The 21,853-nt window shown below is 44.9% G+C and overlaps 2 protein-coding genes across 8 annotated transcripts in view; one reads left to right on the top strand and one right to left on the bottom strand.

Moving 5' to 3' along the window:
- The window catches only part of LOC142662249 (uncharacterized), an 11,556-nt gene extending 6,315 nt beyond the window's left edge, over positions 1-5,241 (bottom strand). Inside the window, exons 1-2 of one of the 2 annotated variants that reach the window (XM_075840371.1) lie at positions 5,151-5,241; positions 479-598 (exon numbers count right to left, since the gene is read on the bottom strand). In XM_075840371.1, the coding sequence (XP_075696486.1) occupies positions 479-568 (90 nt within the window). In that variant the 5' untranslated portion in view covers positions 569-598; positions 5,151-5,241. Of the gene's footprint in view, positions 1-478; positions 599-4,821 lie in introns of both variants that reach the window. The other variant, XM_075840370.1, reaches the window with a different exon arrangement.
- SMG9 (SMG9 nonsense mediated mRNA decay factor) lies at positions 4,925-21,853 on the top strand. 6 transcript variants are annotated; one of them, XM_075840378.1, is made up of 14 exons: positions 4,925-5,090; positions 6,453-6,612; positions 6,864-6,938; positions 9,506-9,728; positions 12,510-12,607; positions 13,312-13,424; positions 14,727-14,838; positions 14,982-15,077; positions 15,428-15,513; positions 16,278-16,384; positions 19,462-19,569; positions 20,264-20,389; positions 20,745-20,889; positions 21,368-21,853. In XM_075840378.1, the coding sequence occupies exons 2-14, from the start codon at positions 6,457-6,459 to the stop codon at positions 21,444-21,446; spliced, it is 1,524 nt and encodes a 507-aa protein (XP_075696493.1). In that variant the 5' UTR covers positions 4,925-5,090; positions 6,453-6,456; the 3' UTR covers positions 21,447-21,853. The 6 variants fall into 6 exon arrangements, with proteins under 6 accessions (XP_075696493.1, XP_075696490.1, XP_075696492.1 ...); XM_075840375.1 differs by lacking the exon at positions 4,925-5,090 and adding an exon at positions 5,097-5,235; XM_075840377.1 differs by lacking the exon at positions 4,925-5,090 and adding an exon at positions 5,278-5,298.

The following is a 21,853-nucleotide window of genomic DNA, read 5'->3' as shown; positions in this document are numbered from 1 at the left end:
CGTCTCATAGCCTTGGTGAGTCTTCCACCAGGACAAGAAACCATTGTATAGTATAGAAAACCCATTTTCATGTAGTCTATTAGTAAATTAATAGAGGGGGGGTCCTATGCTCAGGATCCTCATCTCTTGGCCAGAGTGGAGACAAAGAGCGTCTCTCGTTCTGGAGGACCTGTCCCGTCCTGTATTACACAGATATCACATTGATATGAATGGACTCTGTGTAATTCTTAATTTCTCCTGTGGTGGCGCTGCTGGGAAATGTAACACTTACTGCCAGGTTTCCCCACAGATTACAGTTGATCGCTGGGGGTCTCAGCAGGAGGACACTTTGTGATCAGCTTATTGTCAAGGGACCCTTCTAACAAATAAGGATTGCCCAATCACAGGTAACATTATTACTATATGACCGGCTATAATAAAGCATAACTGACATAAAACATACAACAAATCACATCACCATATTAGTCACCGCACGTACCACTATAACCGTAGCCGAGTCCTCCATAACTGGGGGGCCATCAATCAATTCCACTTCAGCACCAACCTCAAACCCCTGGTAGGAATCCATGACCAAGGACCAATTCCTGCCTCTAATGACCTATAAAGAGAATAACAGAGACTAGAAGAGATTAATAGAAACCCTGAACTTTTATTATGGATTTATACAAAGTCACAACGAGTAACAGACAAAGGTAATGCTCCCTGCACACGTCTGGTGATTACACGCACTGTGTACATATATTACATTACTTATCCTGTACTGATCCTAAGTTACATCCTCTATTATACTCCAGAGCTGCACTCACTATTCTGCTGGTGGAGTCACTGTGTACATATATTACATTACTTATCCTGTACTGATCCTGAGTTATATCCTGTATTATACTCCAGAGCTGCACTCACTATTCTGCTTGTGGAGTCACTGTGTACTTACATTACATTACTTATCCTGTACTGATCCTAAGTTACATCCTGTATTATACTCCAGAGCTGCACTCACTATTCTGCTGGTGGAGTCACTGTGTACATACATTACATTACTTATCCTGTACTGATCCTGAGTTACATCCTGTATTATACTCCAGAGCTGCACTCACTATTCTGCTGGTGGAGTCACTGTGTACATATATTACATTACTTATCCTGTACTGATCCTGAGTTACATCCTGTATTATACTCCAGAGCTGCACTCACTATTCTGCTGGTGGAGTCACTGTGTACATACATTACATTACTTATCCTGTACTGATCCTGAGTTATATCCTGTATTATACTCCAGAGCTGCACTCACTATTCTGCTGGTGGAGTCACTGTGTACATACATTACATTACTTATCCTGTACTGATCCTGAGTTACATCCTGTATTATACTCCAGAGCTGCACTCACTATTCTGCTGGTGGAGTCACTGTGTACATACATTACATTACTTATCCTGAGTTACATCCTGTATTATACTCCAGAGCTGCAGTCACTATTCTGCTGGTGGAGTCACTGTGTACATGCATTACCTTACTTATCCTGTACTGATCCTGAGTTATATCCTGTATTATACTACAGAGCTGCACTCACTATTCTGCTGGTGGAGACACTGTGTACATACATTACATTACTTATCATGTACTGATCCTGAGTTACATCCTGTATTATACTCCAGAGCTGCACTCACTTTTCTGCTGGTGGAGTCACTGTGTACATACATTACATTACTTATCCTGAGTTACATCCTGTATTATACTCCAGAGCTGCAGTCACTATTCTGCTGGTGGAGTCACTGTGTACATGCATTACCTTACTTATCCTGTACTGATCCTGAGTTACATCCTGTATTATACTCCAGAGCTGCACTCACTATTCTGCTGGTGGGGTCACTGTGTACATACATTACATTACTTATCCTGTACTGATCCTGAGTTACATCCTGTATTATACTCCAGAGCTGCACTCACTATTCTGCTGGCAGAGTCACTGTGTACATACATTACTTATCCTGTACTGATCCTGAGTTACATCCTGTATTATACTCCAGAGCTGCACTCACTATTCTGCTGGTGGAGTCACTGTGTACATACATTACTTATCCTGTACTGATCCTGAGTTACATCCTGTATTATGCTCCAGAGCTGCACTCACTATTCTGCTGGTGGAGTCACTGTGTACATACATTACATTACTTATCCTGTACTGATCCTGAGTTATATCCTGTATTATACTCCAGAGCTGCACTCACTATTCTGCTGGTGGAGTCACTGTGTACATACATTACATTACTTATCCTGTACTGATCCTGAGTTACATCCTGTATTATACTCCAGAGCTGCACTCACTATTCTGCTGGTGGAGTCACTGTGTACATACATTACATTACTTATCCTGTACTGATCCTGAGTTATATCCTGTATTATACTCCAGAGCGGCACTCACTATTCTGCTGGTGGAGTCACTGTGTACATACATTACATTACTTATCCTGTACTGATCCTGAGTTACATCCTGTATTATACCCCAGAGCTGCACTCACTATTCTGCTGGTGGAGTCACTGTGTAAATACATTACATTACTTATCCTGTACTGATCCTGAGTTACATCCTGTATTATACTCCAGAGCTGTACTCACTATTCTGCTGGTGGAGTCACTGTGTACATACATTACATAGTTACATAGTTACATAGTTAGTACGGCTGAAAAAAGACACATGTCCATCAAGTTCAACCAAGGGAAGGGAAAAGGGAAGGAAACATTTCTACACATAGGAGCTAATATTTTTTTGTTCTAGGAAATTATGTAACCCTTTTTTAAAGCCATCTACTGTCCCTGCTGTGACGGCTCCTGCGGTGGCTATTCCATAAATTCACAGTTCTCACAGTAAAGAAGGCTTGTCGCCTCTGCAGGTTGAACCTTTTTTTCTCCAGACGGAGGGAGCGCCCCCTTGTTTTTTGAGGGGGTTTTACATGGAACAGGATTTCACCATATTTTTTGTATGTGCCATTAATATATTTATATAAGTTAATCATGTCCCCCCTTAGTCGTCTTTTTTCAAGGCTAAAGAGGTTTAATTCTTTTAATCTTTCCTCATGACTTATATTCTCCATGCCCCTTATTAGCTTCGTTGCTCTTCTTTGTATTTTTTCCAACTCCAGGGCATCCTTTCTATGAACTGGAGCCCAGAACTGAACTGCATATTCTAGATGTGGCCTCACTAATGCTTTGTAAAGTGGTAATATTATATTCCTGTCCCGCGAGTCCATGCCTCTTTTAATACACGACAATATCCTGCTGGCCTTTGAAGCAGCTGATTGACACTGCATGCTGTTATTGAGTTTATGATTTACAAGTACACCCAGATCCTTCTCAACAATTGACTCCCCCAGTGTAGCTCCCCCTAGGACATATGATGCATGCAGGTTGTTGGTACCCAGATGCATAACTTTACATTTATCTACATTAAATTTCATTTGCCAAGTGGACGCCCAAACACTTAGTTTGTTTAAATCTGCCTGTAATTCATGAACATCTTCCATAGTCTGAACTATATTACATAGCTTGGTGTCATCTGCAAAAATAGAAATAGTGCTATTAATCCCATCCTCTATATCATTAATAAATAAGTTGAATAATAGTGGTCCCAGCACTGAACCCTGGGGTCACCACTTATAACCGGGGACCATTCAGAGTAGGAATCATTGACCACAACTCTCTGGATACGGTCCTTGAGCCAATTCTCAATCCAATTACAAACTATATTTTCTAAACCTATAGTCCTTAATTTACCCATTAGGTGTCTATGGGGGACAGTGTCAAATGCCTTTGCAAAGTCCAAAAACACTAAATCCACAGCGGCCCCTCTGTCTAGACTTCTGCTCACCTCTTCATAAAAACAGATTAGGTTAGTTTGACAACTTCTGTCCTTAGTAAAACCGTGCTGGCTGTCACTTATAATGCTATTTATTGTCACATAATCCTGTATATAGTCCCTCAATAGTCCCTCAAACATTTTCCCCACGATGGATGTTAAGCTTACTGGTCTATAATTACCTGGGGAAGACCTAGAGCCCTTTTTGAAAATAGGCACCACATTTGCCCTGCGCCAGTCCCTTGGCACTATACCAGTCACTAGAGATTCTCTGAATATTATGAAAAGGGGGACAGAAATAACTGAACTAAGCTCTTTAAGAACTCTAGGGTGTAACCCATCTGGTCCCGGGGCCTTGTGCACATTTATTTTATTTAATTTAGCTTGGACCATATCTACATTCACCCAATTCAGTATATCAGCCGATATATTAACAGCACTGGCACCGGCTACATCAGCTGCTCTTTCTTCTGTTGTATATACAGAGCTAAAGAACCCATTTAGTAACTCTGCCTTCTCTTGATCCCCTGTGACCAACTCCCCATTACCATTATCTAGGGGTCCTACATTACTTATCCTGAGTTACAGCCTGCATTTCGGTGTCTAAACTTGCTGACAGTTTCCATTCCACCTATATAATGGTGATAATACAGTTTACATATGTCCGTACCTTGAAAAGGCAACTCTAGCCTACAAAAACATATAGGTCATGTCCTCTCCAGACTAACATGGCTGATAACAGGGAATAGCAGCTCATTCACCAGCACAGCATATGGAGAGATGGACATTATACAGACTGTCATGTGAACCTTGTGCAGTGTCCAGAACAAAACTTTCTACATAACTTGGTGTCTGGAGCTGCTGATGAACCACAAGTCCCAGCAGGCACCGTGAGCATGCGCACTGACAGCTCAGTGCCCCCTGTAGTCTGCCCATGGGTGACCCCGCCAGACTGCACAGGACTCACCTCAGGAGTTGGTAGTCATGTGATGTAGCAGTCTGGCCAATCAGAGCACAGCTATCCCACCTGAAACATTCCACAGCACTTCTCTATAGTAGAAAGTCAAGCAGAAGACAAACATGTGACCTGGAAGTCCTCAACAGAGCATGCTGGGAGCTGTAGTCAGGAAACCTACAACAACCTGAGCAGAACTACATTTCCCAGCATGACAGTGTCACGTAAAGTACAGTGGCTGATAGGGGACACATTGCTTCTAAGTGCAAAAGGCAGCTAATGTAATTGTGTGTGTCTGTCAGGACTCAGCCCCTTCACGCTTCAGCACGTGCGCTACTCACTGCTGGCGGAGGGTCTGCACAATGTACCCAGACACCTCCCAGCAGTCCACGCGCATCCTTCCCGCTAACATCTTCATCTGGTCAGGTAAACCCCGCCCCCTCCCTGCCACTCCGGTCAGGTGACCACCAGTACTCGGCGTATTTTCAAGTAATTGTTTAGTGTTTACAAATCCTTGTATAGTGTTTACGTTTTTGTTCTTCCGGTTTTCACACGACTTTACCTATAATAAATAATGATAGTTAAATATTGCAGTTTTCACACTTGGCCAGCAGATGTCAGCGTAAAGTTATGTTTTCCAGTCAGACGCTGCGGCCTTGTTGCTATGGTGACCGCGAGCTCTGGCTCAGATAGGAACCTTTCTCGCCCGGAACGTTGTGTGCGGTCCATGTTTCAGCTGGAGGCTTTGCCTGATTTATTGATGAGCGGATGAGACGGAGCTGGTGGGTGATAACGGGGAAACTGAGGGGCTCGGGGTAATAAACACGAAATAAGGGGATGGGGAAAAACACTTCCAATATGCCGGTATCGCACGTCCTCTATTCCAGGCAGAGCCTCGGCATGGTGTCCCCTAAAATGTCTCCCCCCGCTGTAGTGCTGCAGTTGTGGGGTGTGACATTATGTGGTCTCTGTATTGATCATCCTATCCCCCATAGTGTAGTGAGCGCTACATCCGGGCACCATATCCTGCTCCCAATCATTAGGTCCAGGACTTTTTGTATGTTCAAGCCCCGCCCTCAAATATAAAGCCATCCACAGTGCCCCCACAAGAATGCCAGTCACTGTACCCCCACAATCCAAAACAGTGCCAGCTACAGTGCCCCCACAAGAATGCCAGTCACTGTACCCCCCACAACAGTGCCGCTCACGGTAGCCCCGCACAACAGTGCCGCTCACGGTAGCCCCCCCACAACAGTGCCGCTCACGGTAGCCCCCCCACAACAGTGCCGCTCACGGTAGCCCCCCCACAACAGTGTCGCTCTCAGTAGCTTCTTACAACAGTGCCCCGACCACACCACACCCACCTCCTCCACAACAGTGGCATCGCAGTGTACCCATGATAGAGCCACGTCACATGATGACATTTGTAATCGCACGGTTTTGTGGCCTGTGAGTAGATGAGTGATTGTCATGGACTCCGCACAGCAGAGCTGGATTAGTATCACACAAGGGTCGGCTGCGGTGTTCCCCTCCCCCACGTTGCGGCGCTCTGTATTACACTACGTGCTGCTCTACCCCATTATACACTGATATGACAGAGCGGGCAGAGCGTCTCCGTATAACGTCAGGACTTGTCCTTCTAGAATCATGTCTGACTCCGGACACAGTCAGCCCAGCATGTACGTCCCCGGCCGCAACAGGAGACGTCGCTGGATGGACCAAGGCCCTCCGGGGAACCTCAACCTCTCGGAGCCCGGCCGTGAGAGGGACTCCATGCTGCGTGACCGGGACCAGGACAGATGGGTGAGTATACAGCAGGGGGGACTCCGACCTACAACTACAAGCAGTCACATAGTCGTCCAGGCATCGAGATAGAAATGACTGTGCCGACTGCTGCACCTCTACCTGCCATGTAATACTAGTGACTGCTGGATGGTGGGCAGCACAGATTACACACAGACGGTCACCCAGCTTTTCTGGAGCTCTGAACGGCGACTCTGTTTAGATATGTGGAGATTTACTCTTGCTTCTCTTTTTTTTTTTTGCTTTTTTAGGATGGGAATGATGAGAACTCCGGCTACACCATGCAGAAGACCCCCATCATCCTCGCCAAGCCTGCAGCTGAGCGTGTAAGTGAACGGAGCTCCAAAGTGGGGCTATGTCCGCTATGAATATTTATTTTTTCAGTTTGGACTCCCGGGACGGCTCCCTGCTCTCCCGGGACGGCTCCCTGCTCTCCCGGGACGGCTCCCTGCTCTCCCGGGACGGCTCCCTGCTCTCCCGGGACGGCTCCCTGCACCCCCGGGACGGCTCCCTGCTCTCCCGGGACGGCTCCCTGCACCCCCGGGACGGCTCCCTGCTCTCCCGGGACGGCTCCCTGCTCTCCCGGGACGGCTCCCTGCACCCCCGGGACGGCTCCCTGCTCTCCCGGGACGGCTCCCTGCTCTCCCGGGACGGCTCCCTGCACCCCCGGGACGGCTCCCTGCACCCCCGGGACGGCTCCCTGCTCTCCCGGGACGGCTCCCTGCACCCCCGGGACGGCTCCCTGCTCTCCCGGGACGGCTCCCTGCTCTCCCGGGACGGCTCCCTGCACCCCCGGGACGCCTCCCTGCTCTCCCGGGACGGGACGGGAGCGTCAGTTCACACAAAGTTTTTTGTCAGTCATTTTGAAATCTGGCTCAAAATTCCGTCAAGATTTTTGAGGCTGATTTTGAAATGCCAGAAGTTATTGACACTTTTTTTTGGCGCATTTATGAGGCGTTTTTCGGGTCTGTTCACACAACATTTTTTAGCGTTGATTTTGACGTGGATATCGGGACAGAATTAGCACCAAAGAACACCCTAAATCCCCCCCCCCCATTGATGTCAATGAGAGGCAGAGGCGGTTTTTTTTCCCCAAGCAGCTTCCAGCCGGTCGTGGAAAATAAAGCGGCGTGTTCCATGTTCTTTCTTGGATGTTTCCACCTCTGACCTCATTGAAATCAACAGGAGGTAGAAAAATACTGCGCCGCTCCTTTCAAGCGTTTTTTCGCCACCGTTTTTGCATTAGATTCATTTTACAAAACGGCTTAAAAAGCTTCAAAACGCCGCAATAATTCTGGAGGGAAGTTTTTCCTCCGTGTGAACGGCACATTTAATTGAATCAAATGCAAAAATCGGGGGCGGTTTTTGGTCAAAAAGTGCAGCAAAAAAATGCTTCAAACGAGCAGCGGTTTTTTTTTTTTTTCTGCTTTCTATTGATTTCAATGGAGGTTCAGGGACCGAAAATGCTGCAACACAGGACATGACGCTTTTTCGTTTTCCGCGAGCATCTGAAAGTCGCCTGGGGGTAAAAAACCGCATCTGCCTCCAATTGAAATCGATGGGGGAAGATTTGGGTCTTTTTTGGCACTGATTCCGACGCAGTTTCCGCATCACACTCGGCACCAAAAAACTCTGTGTGACCGGTGCCTTAAAGAGCACACAGACAGGATTTTTACTTTATAAGAAACCCCTTTTTCCAGTACTAGGCTGAGGTCACACGGACGGATACGCTGCATAAAAGCGCGCAGCGTATCCACCCCGTGCGCCGCAGGGAATTGTGGACGAAAAACTGCACCAAACTGTGGGGCAGTTTTTCATCAAGAATTGACGCTGCAAAAAACTGCGGCACTTCGCTTCATCCCAGGAGACTGCTACGGCCTGTGATTGCCCTGTGATTGGCTGCAGCGGTCACATGGGATGAAGCGTCATTCCAGGAGGCCGCCAAGGAGGGAGGAGCACAGACTTCTGGGTAAGTATAAGATTTTTTTTTCCCTGAGTTGCCTTTTTTTTGGCGGAATCGCTGCGAATCCGCCGCAAAAAAACGCGACAACTGCTATTTGTTGCTGGATTTACCTCCCGTTGAATTCAATAGGGAAAACCCGCAACAAATAAGCAGCGTTTACGCAAATACAATTGACACAGAATAAAACTCCGCACCGCAGGTCAATTTCTGAGCGTTTTTTTTTTCTCATTCACTTTTGCTGCTACTGGATTTGCTGCGGATTTTACACAACGAATTCCATTGCAGAAAAACCGCAGTATTTACGCAACGTGTGAACTGACCCTTACTGGGAATATCCTCTCCCCTTTCCTGACACGTCGGTTTTAGTAAATGCTTGTATTCCCCACAAAATAACAATCCCGGAGTCATTCCTCTGTTATTCCTCCTAGAAATGTATGAGTGGATGGTATGGGGTTTTTATACGTTGACCGCTTGGTGTTCCCATCCAATGGGAGGTGTCCCTACAGTCCGAGTGGACAATGTCCGACTTTGAAAGGACGCACGCCTATGACCAGGAGCATGTCCTCCTTCTTTTTCCTGTCAAAAATTGGAAACAGTTTTCTGTATTACAAGAGATCCAGTCCAATTTTTGACACTCTCCCCCCCCATGCATGGCATCAGTCTTAGGTGCTTGCTCAAGGACTGTCAATATGGATTACTAGGGCATGTAGATGTCATAACATGGGGCCCCGGCTCAGGACTCTCCCTCCCCCATCGGCAATAAGTGGCTCTTGCTCTGTTCTGGGGGGCCAACCTGGTCCACAGCAGTAAGATGCCTCGGAGTTGTAGATCAACCGCAAGCTTCAAAAAGTGGCCAACCATTAAAGTGTGTGGACTGCGGCCCAGTACGTGTTTTGTGGGTTATTCACATTTCATTTTTCTCTATTATAGCCAAAGCCAGCGTCCGCTCCACCTGCACCGGAAAAGCCCATTGTTCTTATGAAGGCCAGAGAGGAAGGAAAACCAGCCCCTACAGCAGAGGGCGCTAGCCTCCCGCCTGCTGCCGCCACAGCAAAAGTGGAGAAAGAAGGACAGCGCCCTACACAGCCGGTGTACCAGATACAGAACAGGGGCATGGCGGCCGCAGCAGCAAATGCCAGCGGCAATGTGGATCGTAAGTGCTGGTTATTAACTGAGATTCCCCGCCCCAATTATTTGTATTAGGCCCTGTATGTATTCTATTGGTGGATCAGCGTATTGTATTTATGACCACACCTTGTTCACGGGGTGTCGATTTTAATATGTGGTGCTGATATTGGCGGTGGCACCAGTGGAGAGGTTTCCAAGTTTGTCTTCTGTGATGAATTCTCATTGAGAGTCAAAGTAAAAGCCGTAAAATATTCCTGAAGGATGGAGTCACTGTGTACATACATTACTTATCCTGTACTGATCCTGAGTTACATCCTGTATTATACTCCAGAGCTGCACTCACTATTCTGCTGGTGGAGTCACTGTGTACATACATTACATTACTTATCCTGTACTGATCCTGCGTTACATCATGTATTATACTCCAGAGCTGCACTCACTATTCTGCTGGTGGAGTCACTGTATACATACATTACATTACTTATCCTGTACTGATCCTGAGTTACATCCTGTATTATACTCCAGAGCTGCACTCACTATTCTGCTGGTGGAGTTACTTTGTACATACATTACATTACTTATCCTGTACTGATCCTGAGTTACATCCTGTATTATACTCCAGAGCTGCACTCTCTATTCTGCTGGTGGAGTCACTGTGTACACACATTACATTACTTATCCTGTACTGATCCTGAGTTACATCCTGTATTATACTCCAGAGCTGCATTCACTATTCTGCTGGTGGAGTCACTGTGTACATACATTACATTACTTATCCTGTACTGATCCTGAGTTACATCCTCTATTATACTCCAGAGCTGCACTCACTATTCTGCTGGTGGAGTCACTGTGTACATACATTACATTACTTATCCTGTACTGATCCTGAGTTACATCCTGTATTATACTCCAGAGCTGCACTCACTATTCTGCTGGTGGAGTCACTGTGTACATTCATTACATTACTTATCCTGTACTGATCCTGAGTTATATCCTGTATTATACTCCAGAGCTGCACTCACTATTCTGCTGGTGGAGTCACTGTGTACATACATTACATTACTTATCCTGTACTGATCCTGAGTTACATCCTGTATTATACTCCAGAGCTGCACTCGCTATTCTGCTGGTGGTCAATGTGTACATACATTACATTACTTATCCTGTACTGATCCTGAGTTACATCCTGTATTATACTCCAGAGCTGCACTCACTATTCTGCTGGTGGAGTCACTGTGTACATACATTATATTACTTATCCTGTACTGATCCTGAGTTACATCCTGTATTATACTGCAGAGCTGCACTCACTATTCTGCTGGGGGAGTCACTGTGTGCATACATTACATTACTTATCCTGTACTGATCCTGAGTTACATCCTGTATTATAATCCAGAGCTGCACTCACTATTCTGCTGGTGGAGTCACTGTGTACATACATTACATTACTTATCCTGTACTGATCCTGAGTTACATCCTGTATTATACTCCAGAGCTGCACTCACTATTCTGCTGGTGGAGTCACTGTGTACATTCATTACATTACTTATCCTGTACTGATCCTGAGTTATATCCTGTATTATACTCCAGAGCTGCACTCACTATTCTGCTGGTGGAGTCACTGTGTACATACATTACATTACTTATCCTGTACTGATCCTGATTTACATCCTGTATTATACTCCAGAGCTGCACTCGCTATTCTGCTGGTGGTCAATGTGTACATACATTACATTACTTATCCTGTACTGATCCTGAGTTACATCCTGTATTATACTCCAGAGCTGCACTCACTATTCTGCTGGTGGAGTCACTGTGTACATACATTATATTACTTATCCTGTACTGATCCTGAGTTACATCCTGTATTATACTGCAGAGCTGCACTCACTATTCTGCTGGGGGAGTCACTGTGTGCATACATTACATTACTTATCCTGTACTGATCCTGAGTTACATCCTGTATTATAATCCAGAGCTGCACTCACTATTCTGCTGGTGGAGTCACTGTGTACATACATTACATTACTTATCCTGTACTGATCCTGAGTTACATCCTGTATTATACTCCAGAGCTGCACTCACTATTCTGTCGTGTTTGAGCTCGGATCCCACAGTATGCCCTGCTGATTCAGGGCCTGCACAGTGCTTACTTTGCATCCTGTATAATGTGTGTGTGTGTGTGTGTGTGTATATGTATATATATATAACTGAGAGAAGCTCCCCCAGAATGCTGTGCAGCAGAGGGCATTGCATTGTTTTCATCTGTTAGAGATGGGTCATTTATAAGGGGGGTGGATTCTCATTTCATACAAGAGCTGTTATTGTAAATGCAGTTTAAAGCTCTGCTCGATATCAGAACCTTAAAGGAGTTCTCTGCTTTGGACAATCCGTACTTGTTAGAAGGGTCCCTTGATAATAAGCTGATTAAGTGTCCCCCTGCGGCGGCCCCCAGCGATCAGCTGTAATCTCTGGAGAGACCTGGCAGTAAGTGTTCAGTTTCCCTGCAGCGCCACCACAGGGGAAATGATGTATTACACCGTGTCCATTAATATCAGTGTGTTGTCTGTGTAATACAGGACAGGACAGCGAGAGGGACGCTCCATGTAACCGCTCTCCACCAAGAGATGAGGATCCTGAACAGAGGACCCCCCTCTATTATCTCATAATTCCCTAACAGGGGGTATGACAGGCTTTTCCAAACTGGACACCCCCTTTAATCAGTTTTATATAACTGTGTGGTCTGTTTATGTTCTTTAGTCTGACACTTCTGGTTTTCTCCACTTCTTCTATTCTTTCCTTCCAGCTGTGGTCGGCCAAGCAAAACTGCTGCCCCCTCAGAAGATGAAGCACAGCATCAAGCTGGTGGATGAATACATGAACTGGTGTGACAGTGCCATCGAGGTAGGGACACCCCCAGGGAACTCCTTCTTGTGTTGGCCTCTGGTTGGGTAAATATACCAGAAAATTCCTGTACAGGAGTATTATGTGCAGCATTTTTAACTATTTATGGGCTGGAAAACCCCTTTTATCACCCAATTATATTTCCAGCACGTCCTTGATTATCAAACCTTTTGGGTTATACTAAAAAATAAATATATAATTAGTGTAAGGGGTTAATCTATCAGGACAACCCCCTTTTCTAAATTCAGAGCTGTTTGAGAGGGGACACCCTCTTTTTTTTAATTCTGCACCACTGCCAATCAGCTGATCGTCGCCGGTCCAGCAGAAGAAGCTCTCGGCGCCGGCGATCGTCTCTGGAGGAAGTTGCCGGTGGTCACACATATTCCCTGTAGGAGAAATGTAATATTACACGGTTCCCATTCAAATAATACATGGTCCTCCGAAGCCTTATGGTGGGTATGGAAGGGTTGTCCTGGTAGGAATCCCCCTTTAATTCATTTCAATCTTTTACATTTTGTCTTGCAAGAATATTTGCAGGTGGAGTGACCCTCGGTGCTATTTGCGCAGTTTCTACTACCCACGAAACGAGTGTAGTGAGCGCAGTCACTTTGGGGCAGAAGGTTTGCCCGCCGCTATTTAGGTGCACTTAGTAGTATATATTATATATGTTACACCTTATATATCATTGGTTTTCTTTCTTGCAGTTTTTGCTGGATCAGACAGACGTCCTGGTTGTCGGCGTCCTCGGATTCCAGGGCACCGGCAAGTCCACCATGATGTCTCTCCTTTCGGCCAACTCTCCGGATGATGACCAGAGGTGACCCCTCCAATGTGCTGATCGCGTGTGATGTTTTCTATAATGCAGGAGACCCGTCCTCTATTATAGAGCAAATGCAGAATCGAGATTATTTACTATAATCCCACAAGAAACGGTCTAATTATTAAATATGCCACAAGATCCTTTTTAAAGGGGTCTCCCTAAATGCTCTATGGAGTTAATTGGAATACAATGAGCGTCTTGTAATGCTTTATTTCCCTGCAGGGATGTCTGTATACACTGTATGTATGAACAGAGGATCGGTCGAGTCAGACATTGACTCAATCATATATAGTTAAAGGGATCGTCCAGTTTGATCATCCGCTATTCTGCAATCACTTCCCTTTGGCGATGTCATTTGATTATTGAGACTACTAGCAGCTAATAAAGCGACCACTGAACCGGAATTATCCAAATCCAACAACCCTGTTAAGGCCTGATTCACACTGCATTTTATCCCTTCCGTCGGATGTATACGGAAGATAGCGAGTTATCCCGTTGTATAGCTGTATAGTGTGATACGTTGTCTGAACTCCCCAGGCACAGTGCTACTTGAAGCCCTGTACCCGGGGAAGCCCCTGATGTCACTGCCCATATATGGACAGTCATGTCAGGGGCTTTTAATGAAGGATTCCCAGGCCAGAGCATCGCGAGTGCTTAGTCTGGGGACTCCTGTCTTGGCAAAGCACTTGACGCCGCTGCCCATATAGGGCTTTCCGAACGTGCACGATAAATGTAGGGCACGGACGTGATGTGAATCAGGCCCTAACTTATCGGTTTGCTCAATGTCAACATCTGAGGTCACATAAGCCGTGTTCATACTCCATAAAGACGCCATGACGGAACACATTGTAAGAGATTGGGGTCAGTGATATCTGTCCTATGATGGACGGCAATGCCTCATGGCTTTCATTATAAACATAAACCGCGCCGCAAGTGTGAACAGAGCCTAAATAAAGCAGAATATACAGGCCGAATAAACGTTATACTACGGTACTGCGGGGGATATAATCTATCACTTCGGATTCATCCTCATCAGGGCATGTCTGAGCCCGAGGAAAGTTTCCGATATATCGGCTTTCCGGAGAATGCCGAACAGAAACGAAGCGGCTGAGCGCTCACACCAGACCTGCCGCTTCGTTTTAGCGATTGATGGGGGTCTCAGTGCTCGGACCCCCACCAATCAAAACTTCTGATAAGTTTCTCAACCGTTTAGTTCCACTTTAAAGTCCCCGTGTAGTGAGAAGCTGAACGTTTTCTCCTTGCGCTGATTTAACCCCTCGTCTGTCTCCCCCCCTGCAGGTCGTACGTCTTCAGGATGCAAAGCCAAGAGGTGAGAGAGCGAGCCGGGAACCAGACAAGTGGCATTGATTTCTTCATCAGTCAGGAGAGGATTATATTCCTGGATACGCAGGTAAATGCAGCGAGATGGACAGAGGAATGACCGCGATATATCATAGAAAAGTTACTATTATCTGGATCCTCCCAACAAGGGGGTTGTTGGTTAGAGACCACTTTTTTCTTATAATAATAAAAAAAAAATCATCTGTATTTCAGCCCATTTTGAGTCCGGCCATATTGGACCACCTGATAAATAATGACCGGAAACTGCCTCCAGAATACAACCTTCCACACACCTATGTGGAGATGCAGGTGAGTGATGGGACACCTTATAACCTGTAGGTGGCAGCACACCGCCGAGAATAACTGTATGACGTTCACTCCTCCACATACTGGACATGCGCCATCCTGTGGTCTGAGTTAAGAGTTGTCCAGTTTTTCATACTGATGACATAGCCACCGAATAGGTCATCAGTATATGATTGGCGGGGGACCAACACCCGGACGCTGCACCGATCAGCTGTTCCGGCTGCCTCTGGGCCCAGTAAGTTATGCAGTGGCCGCTGTTGGAAGCATATGGCTCCGTGCACCGAATAGCATCCTAACATCCTATTCCCCTGAAAATCCTAACCTCATTTTTTATTTTATTTTTTTAACGCTAGTCTCTACAGATTGCTGCCTTCTTGTTCACGGTGTGTCATGTAGTCATCGTCACCCAGGACTGGTTCACAGATTTTAACTTATACCGGTAAGATGCATCATTGTGTGAGTAAAATAAGTATAAAAAAAAAATCTATGCTCTCTGCATGAATTGTTTTACTAATTTTAAGATGTCTACTTGCTGTCAGTGAATGGAAACAATTGATTCATGGAAATCCGTGGAGTCTGCAGTAGACCAAGTGGGACGGCACTTTCCTAGTGCCGATGGGTCTTAATTCTTACGATCACAGCAATCAAAACTCCAATGTCTAAGATGAGACAGTCCCTTTAAGGACTAGTAAAACGTTTCAGCCATTGTAAGAGATTTTGAAGCTTTGTGAAAACTCTTTCTGGGACATTTTCAGTCCTTCGTTTTTTTTCATAAGGACGAAGTTGCTTCGCATCATAGGCCAAGAAACGCAACCGGTTCAGAGAGACGTCTGCTTGTGTACGGCCGCCCTTAGTTGATTCATGTGAGCATCTAGAAAACCACTCTAAGGCCTTGTTCACACAGCGCAGATTTGTTGCAGATTTTGCGTTCATTGTTTTTTATGCCAAAACTTGAATTGGATCCAGAAGAGCAGACCTATACGCTCTTCATTTTATATATTTCTTCTGTTTTAGGTTCTGTTCCTGGTTTTAGCTTGAAAAATACTGGCAAAATCTGCAGCAATTTTGCACTGTGTGAACAAGGCCTAAATAGTATGTGAACCCGTTGTGTATGGTAAATACTGTAATATCTGTGCAGCTGAATATTTAGTAGATATATATGTAATAACTCTAGATTGTGGTATCTGGTTGGTTTCCTACTAGGTTTCTGCAGACTGCTGAGATGCTAAAACCATCTACCCCATCCCCCAGCCACGAGTCCAGCGGATCATCTGGAGGAGATGAAGGAATTGAGTATTACCCCCAAATAGGTGAGTCATTTGTATATATGTGTGTGTGTATATATATGTATATATACATATATATATATATATATACCAAAAGACAAAAGAGCAAGTAACAGCACCAGGACTTCAGCGTTGGGGAGATGTTGGTTTATTCACCACCAGGTGGAAGAGTGAGCAACGTTTCGGTTCACACCTGAACCTTTCTCAAGCTAATTCAAACAGTGTGCAGTACCACATATATATAGGAGGATACACAAAGTATACAGTACACAGTGCAATTATATAATATGCATAAAAAAGTAAATCCATATATAGAATATATTCATATAATTAGTGAAAACATATATTAAAGTGACCAGTGCATTGATTTCAGTACAACATCTCTCAATATAAAATACAGACATGTATATAACACAGGTAATACTATAATTACCCTATCTAATGATATCATATCCTAATGAAGGGGCGGAGCAGAGGAATCATATCGGAAATTAGTAAAGTACAAGAGGATTTGTAATTGAGAAACTTACATTATCAGCTCTCGGTGAAGTATGGAGCAAGTAATGGCGTCCCCCACTCCGTAATGCGCATGCGCAAGATGGCGGACTGGCGGAAGTGCGTCACATGGAACGCATCCCCGGAACGCAGTGCAGCCGCGCATGCGCAGATATCTAATATCGTCACAGCGCATATTATAGCAGGACAGAGTAATAATCAACTGCTGGAATAATCCGGCAATGAGTATTTTCAGAATATTCCCAATTTCAGAACTGGAAGTCGAAAAAGTAGAGACAAATGGTATGCGAATATTATTTTTATGTCTCGCTGACTGTCTATGTAATAGTTGTTGTCTATCCATTGAAAATACTTGTTCTTTGTGGATATTAAGCATGTCCACCGGATATCCTCTGCTAATAAATTTATTGAACATTTCGTCAACTCTGTTGGATAGCTGATCCTCATTACTCACAATTCTTCTAACCCTGAGAAGTTGACTGAAAGGCAATGATTTCACCATAGCCCTAGGGTGTCCACTGTTATAGTGCAACAGACTATTCCTATCTGTTTTTTTAGAGAATATATCTGTAGATAAAATTCCATCATGTAGATGGATTTTAGTATCCAAAAATTCCACCGAAGAGTGGGAATAAGTCATGGTAAATTTAATCCCCTGGCATATATCATTCAAAAAGACATGAAAATGATGTAATTCCTCCTCTGAGCCGGTCCAGATGAGGAAGACATCGTCTATGTATCTCCACCATTGTGAGTAATGAGGATCAGCTATCCAACAGAGTTGACGAAATGTGCAATAAATTTATTAGCAGAGGATATCCGGTGGACATGCTTAATATCCACAAAGAACAAGTATTTTCAATGGATAGACAACAACTATTACATAGACAGTCAGCGAGACATAAAAATAATATTCGCATACCATTTGTCTCTACTTTTTCGACTTCCAGTTCTGAAATTGGGAATATTCTGAAAATACTCATTGCCGGATTATTCCAGCAGTTGATTATTACTCTGTCCTGCTATAATATGCGCTGTGACGATATTAGATATCTGCGCATGCGCGGCTGCACTGCGTTCCGGGGATGCGTTCCATGTGACGCACTTCCGCCAGTCCGCCATCTTGCGCATGCGCATTACGGAGTGGGGGACGCCATTACTTGCTCCATGCTTCACCGAGAGCTGATAATGTAAGTTTCTCAATTACAAATCCTCTTGTACTTTACTAATTTCCGATATGATTCCTCTGCTCCGCCCCTTCATTAGGATATGATATCATTAGATAGGGTAATTATAGTATTACCTGTGTTATATACATGTCTGTATTTTATATTGAGAGATGTTGTACTGAAATCAATGCACTGGTCACTTTAATATATGTTTTCACTAATTATATGAATATATTCTATATATGGATTTACTTTTTTATGCATATTATATAATTGCACTGTGTACTGTATACTTTGTGTATCCTCCTATATATATGTGGTACTGCACACTGTTTGAATTAGCTTGAGAAAGGTTCAGGTGTGAACCGAAACATTGCTCACTCTTCCACCTGGTGGTGAATAAACCAACATCTCCCCAACGCTGAAGTCCTGGTGCTGTTACTTGCTCTTTTGTCTTTTGGTATTCTAATCCAAGGAATTGATTCGTCCTTCTACTGGTGCACATGGCCTGATGTTCAGTTTGCATTGAGTGCTGTGTTTTCCTCTACTTTATTCATATATATATATATATGTAAAAATTATAGACCCCCCCCCTAGGACCTGTCACATCTCCTGTCTTCCTGTTTGATCCAGTAATTAATTGTATTCCCGTTTAATAACAATTCTGGAGAATCTTTTCTTAGAACTCCACTTTGAATCTTTCCTCTGTTATTCCTCCTAGAAGTTTATGAATAAACTGACAACGGAGTGTTACCAGTTGGGGGGCGTGTCCCTACACAGACTGACACTGTCCAATCAGTGCTGACATAGTGACACTGTGTAGTGACACGCCCCACCGAGAAGAGGAATGGTAACCACCCAGTTGTCAATTTATTCACAAACTTCTAGGAGGAATAACAGAGGAACGGTACAACACTGATTTCTAATTGATATTTTGTGGAGAATACAAGTATTTACTAAAACGGACGTGTCAGGAGAGGTGACGGCTCCTCTTTAATGAGAGGCTTATAAACCGTCTATAATTTCTCTGTTCATAGCCGCACAGTCCTCTCTGTCTCCTCCTGGCGCTGAGCTCTATGATCAGTGCAGGTCAGGATGGGAAGCTGTCGGCATAAATGTCAGCTTCCTACCAGAGACCGGGCACATCGCTGGAGCCTGGGGAGGAGAATAAACCACCAGACCACCAGTTATTAATACCCACTTCTACCCTAGACATCAATAAGGGGGGCATTATCCCAGACCACAAGGATATCAAATATTAAATCCTTCTTTTTTCTAGACCACCAGGAAAGAGGGCAATTACACATTACCTGGAGTGTCTTGTAGTGTGAAAAATACAGTATATTCCATTCTATGTGTAATGCACATGTCACTGTCACTAGATCTGATTTCCCATCATTGCTTTTTCTTTTTCAGTCTTCCTACAAAATAAAGCAAAAAGAGAAGATTTCTGCCCCCGCACCCTGAAACAGATGAACATGGTGGTTGACAAGCTCATGCTTCACTCGCGCCTGCGTTACAAAGGTAGAGTCACTGTGAGCCGATCCCACCGACACAAGATCTAGTCACCAACCCAGCGCTGATGCTGAATTAAAGGGATTCTTTTAAATTCTATTAAAGGGGTTGTCTGGGCACGGGGCAGGTTTTTTTTTTTATACTGATGACCAATCCTGAGGATAGGTGATAAGTATATGATCGGTGTGGGTCAGACAGCCAGACCTGTACCGATCAGCTGCCCCCGGGCACTGGATATTATGCCGGAAGCAGAAGGCTCTAGTCACTGTATATAGGTCGTACTGCAGCACGGCCGCTATACACTGTATGGAGCCATCTGCTTCCGGCACTGACCACGGCATAATATCCAGTGCCCGGGGGCAGCCGGAACAGCTGATCGGTACAGGTCTGGCTGTCTGACCCACACCGATCATATACTTATCACCTATCCTCAGGATTGGTCATCAGTATAAAAAAAAAACTGCCCCGTGCCCAGACAATCCCTTTAATAATGGCTAAAATAACTCGTGCTCTGTCTTCTTGATCGAATACCCGAGGGCTATAGAAATATCTCCTCTATAGAGCAGACTGTAGGGACAAGATGTATATAGTATCCCGCTGCCAACATATTTAGGCCTGGCACACAGAGCGGCCTCGTCTATAGGCTAATTTGTATTATTAGTTATAATTTAACACCTCGTATCATTTGTCTGATCTCTTTAAGGCACCGTCTCCATGTTGGACTGCAACATTTTTCCTGGGTTACCCTATGACTTCCTGGAATCGGAAGTGAATTTATTTCTAATACCAACCATGGAGAACGATACCGATGAGACCATCTCCAGAGCAGGTACTATCCGGAATACCAGCTGTCAATGAAAGGGCACTAAGCCTAGAAAATGGGCATTACTACAGTTAAATGGGTTGTACAGGGTTAGAAAAACACGGCTGCTTTCTTCAAGAAACAGCGCCACACCTGTCTACGGGTTATGTCTGGTATTGCAGTTCAACTCCATTGAATGGTACAAAGCTGCAATACCACACACACCCTGTGGATGGGTGTGGCGCTGTCTTTATAAGAAAGCAGCCATGTTTTTATAAACCTGTATAACCCATTTACAGGGGTTGCACCATGACAACAGTCTTTAACTTTTACATATATTTATGTTTTATTATGAGCCAATACTCTGTTTTTGTTTTTGGAGGGACAGGTGGAAATGCAGGGTTCCCTCTCCTGCCAGGCTACAAGGGGCACCCCAGCTTCCACAGCATGATCAGTAAACTTCGAAGCCAGATAATCTCCATGTCCCGGCCGCAGCTTTCACATACTATCCTGACCGAGAAAAACTGGTAAGGAGATTATGACGCTGAGCAGGAGGTAACGCCCCCTAGAGGCTCACAGTGAGAAATAAAATAACACGGGCGCAGTTCTTGATAATGCCCATATGTGCAGCTGGCACATGCCCTATGGTTGTATTGATCCTAATTGTCAGGTTTTAAAGGAGAACTCCAGCCTAAGAGTAAAGAACCTTAAGGTAGAAAGCTCAAAAATAAAATGTGAATACAAAATCTGCTACAGTCCCTTTCACACAGGGATTTCCAAATTGATTCTCGCTCGGATATCTCCGCGAGTCCCACAGAGAATGAATGGAGCAGCGGCGTTCATGCGTCACCACTGCGCCATTCAAACGGGGCTGGAGACTTCCAATCTTGTTATCGCTGGGGGACCCGTCGATCAAACACTGATCGCCTGTCCTGTTGATAGGTGATAAGTTGTTTTGCTGGGACCGTCCCTTTAAAATAAAGATGTTCATGGTTCTCTTCTCAGGTTCCACTATGCCGCTCGTATCTGGGACGGAGTGAAGAAGTCATCGGCGCTGTCTGAGTACAGCAGATTACTGGGCTAGGAAGCATTCACAGCCGCTACGCTGCCAATGGACATTGTGTGATCTGCTCTGTAGAGAGGACAGGAGGTCAGGCGCAGATGTCTCATTATACGGAGTCCGGGGTAAACCGCGCTCCGTATTCCTTCCAGCATATCCAGAGCAGGGAGAAGCCCTAGTAATGGCCGTCTTCCCTTACTGTAGGAGTCGGAGGGAGAATACATTATCTTTTGGGCCTCGTGTGTGACTGCAGATAATGGCTCAGTCCACTCGTATGAGTTGGTATGTTCTTATGACAGAGGCGTATAGGCACTAATCTCTACTCCTCATCAGACTGGGCAAATACCTGTGACCAGAAGTGTCGGGGGGCGCCGCCGTCAGCGCCTGTCCCAGAGGGAAGAAATGACAATAAAGAGAAGTCAACAACCTGA

Source organism: Rhinoderma darwinii, chromosome 10 (genome assembly GCF_050947455.1).
Source record: "Rhinoderma darwinii isolate aRhiDar2 chromosome 10, aRhiDar2.hap1, whole genome shotgun sequence".
Lineage (NCBI taxonomy): Eukaryota > Metazoa > Chordata > Amphibia > Anura > Rhinodermatidae > Rhinoderma > Rhinoderma darwinii.
This window is presented reverse-complemented; position numbering and strand designations above follow the sequence as displayed.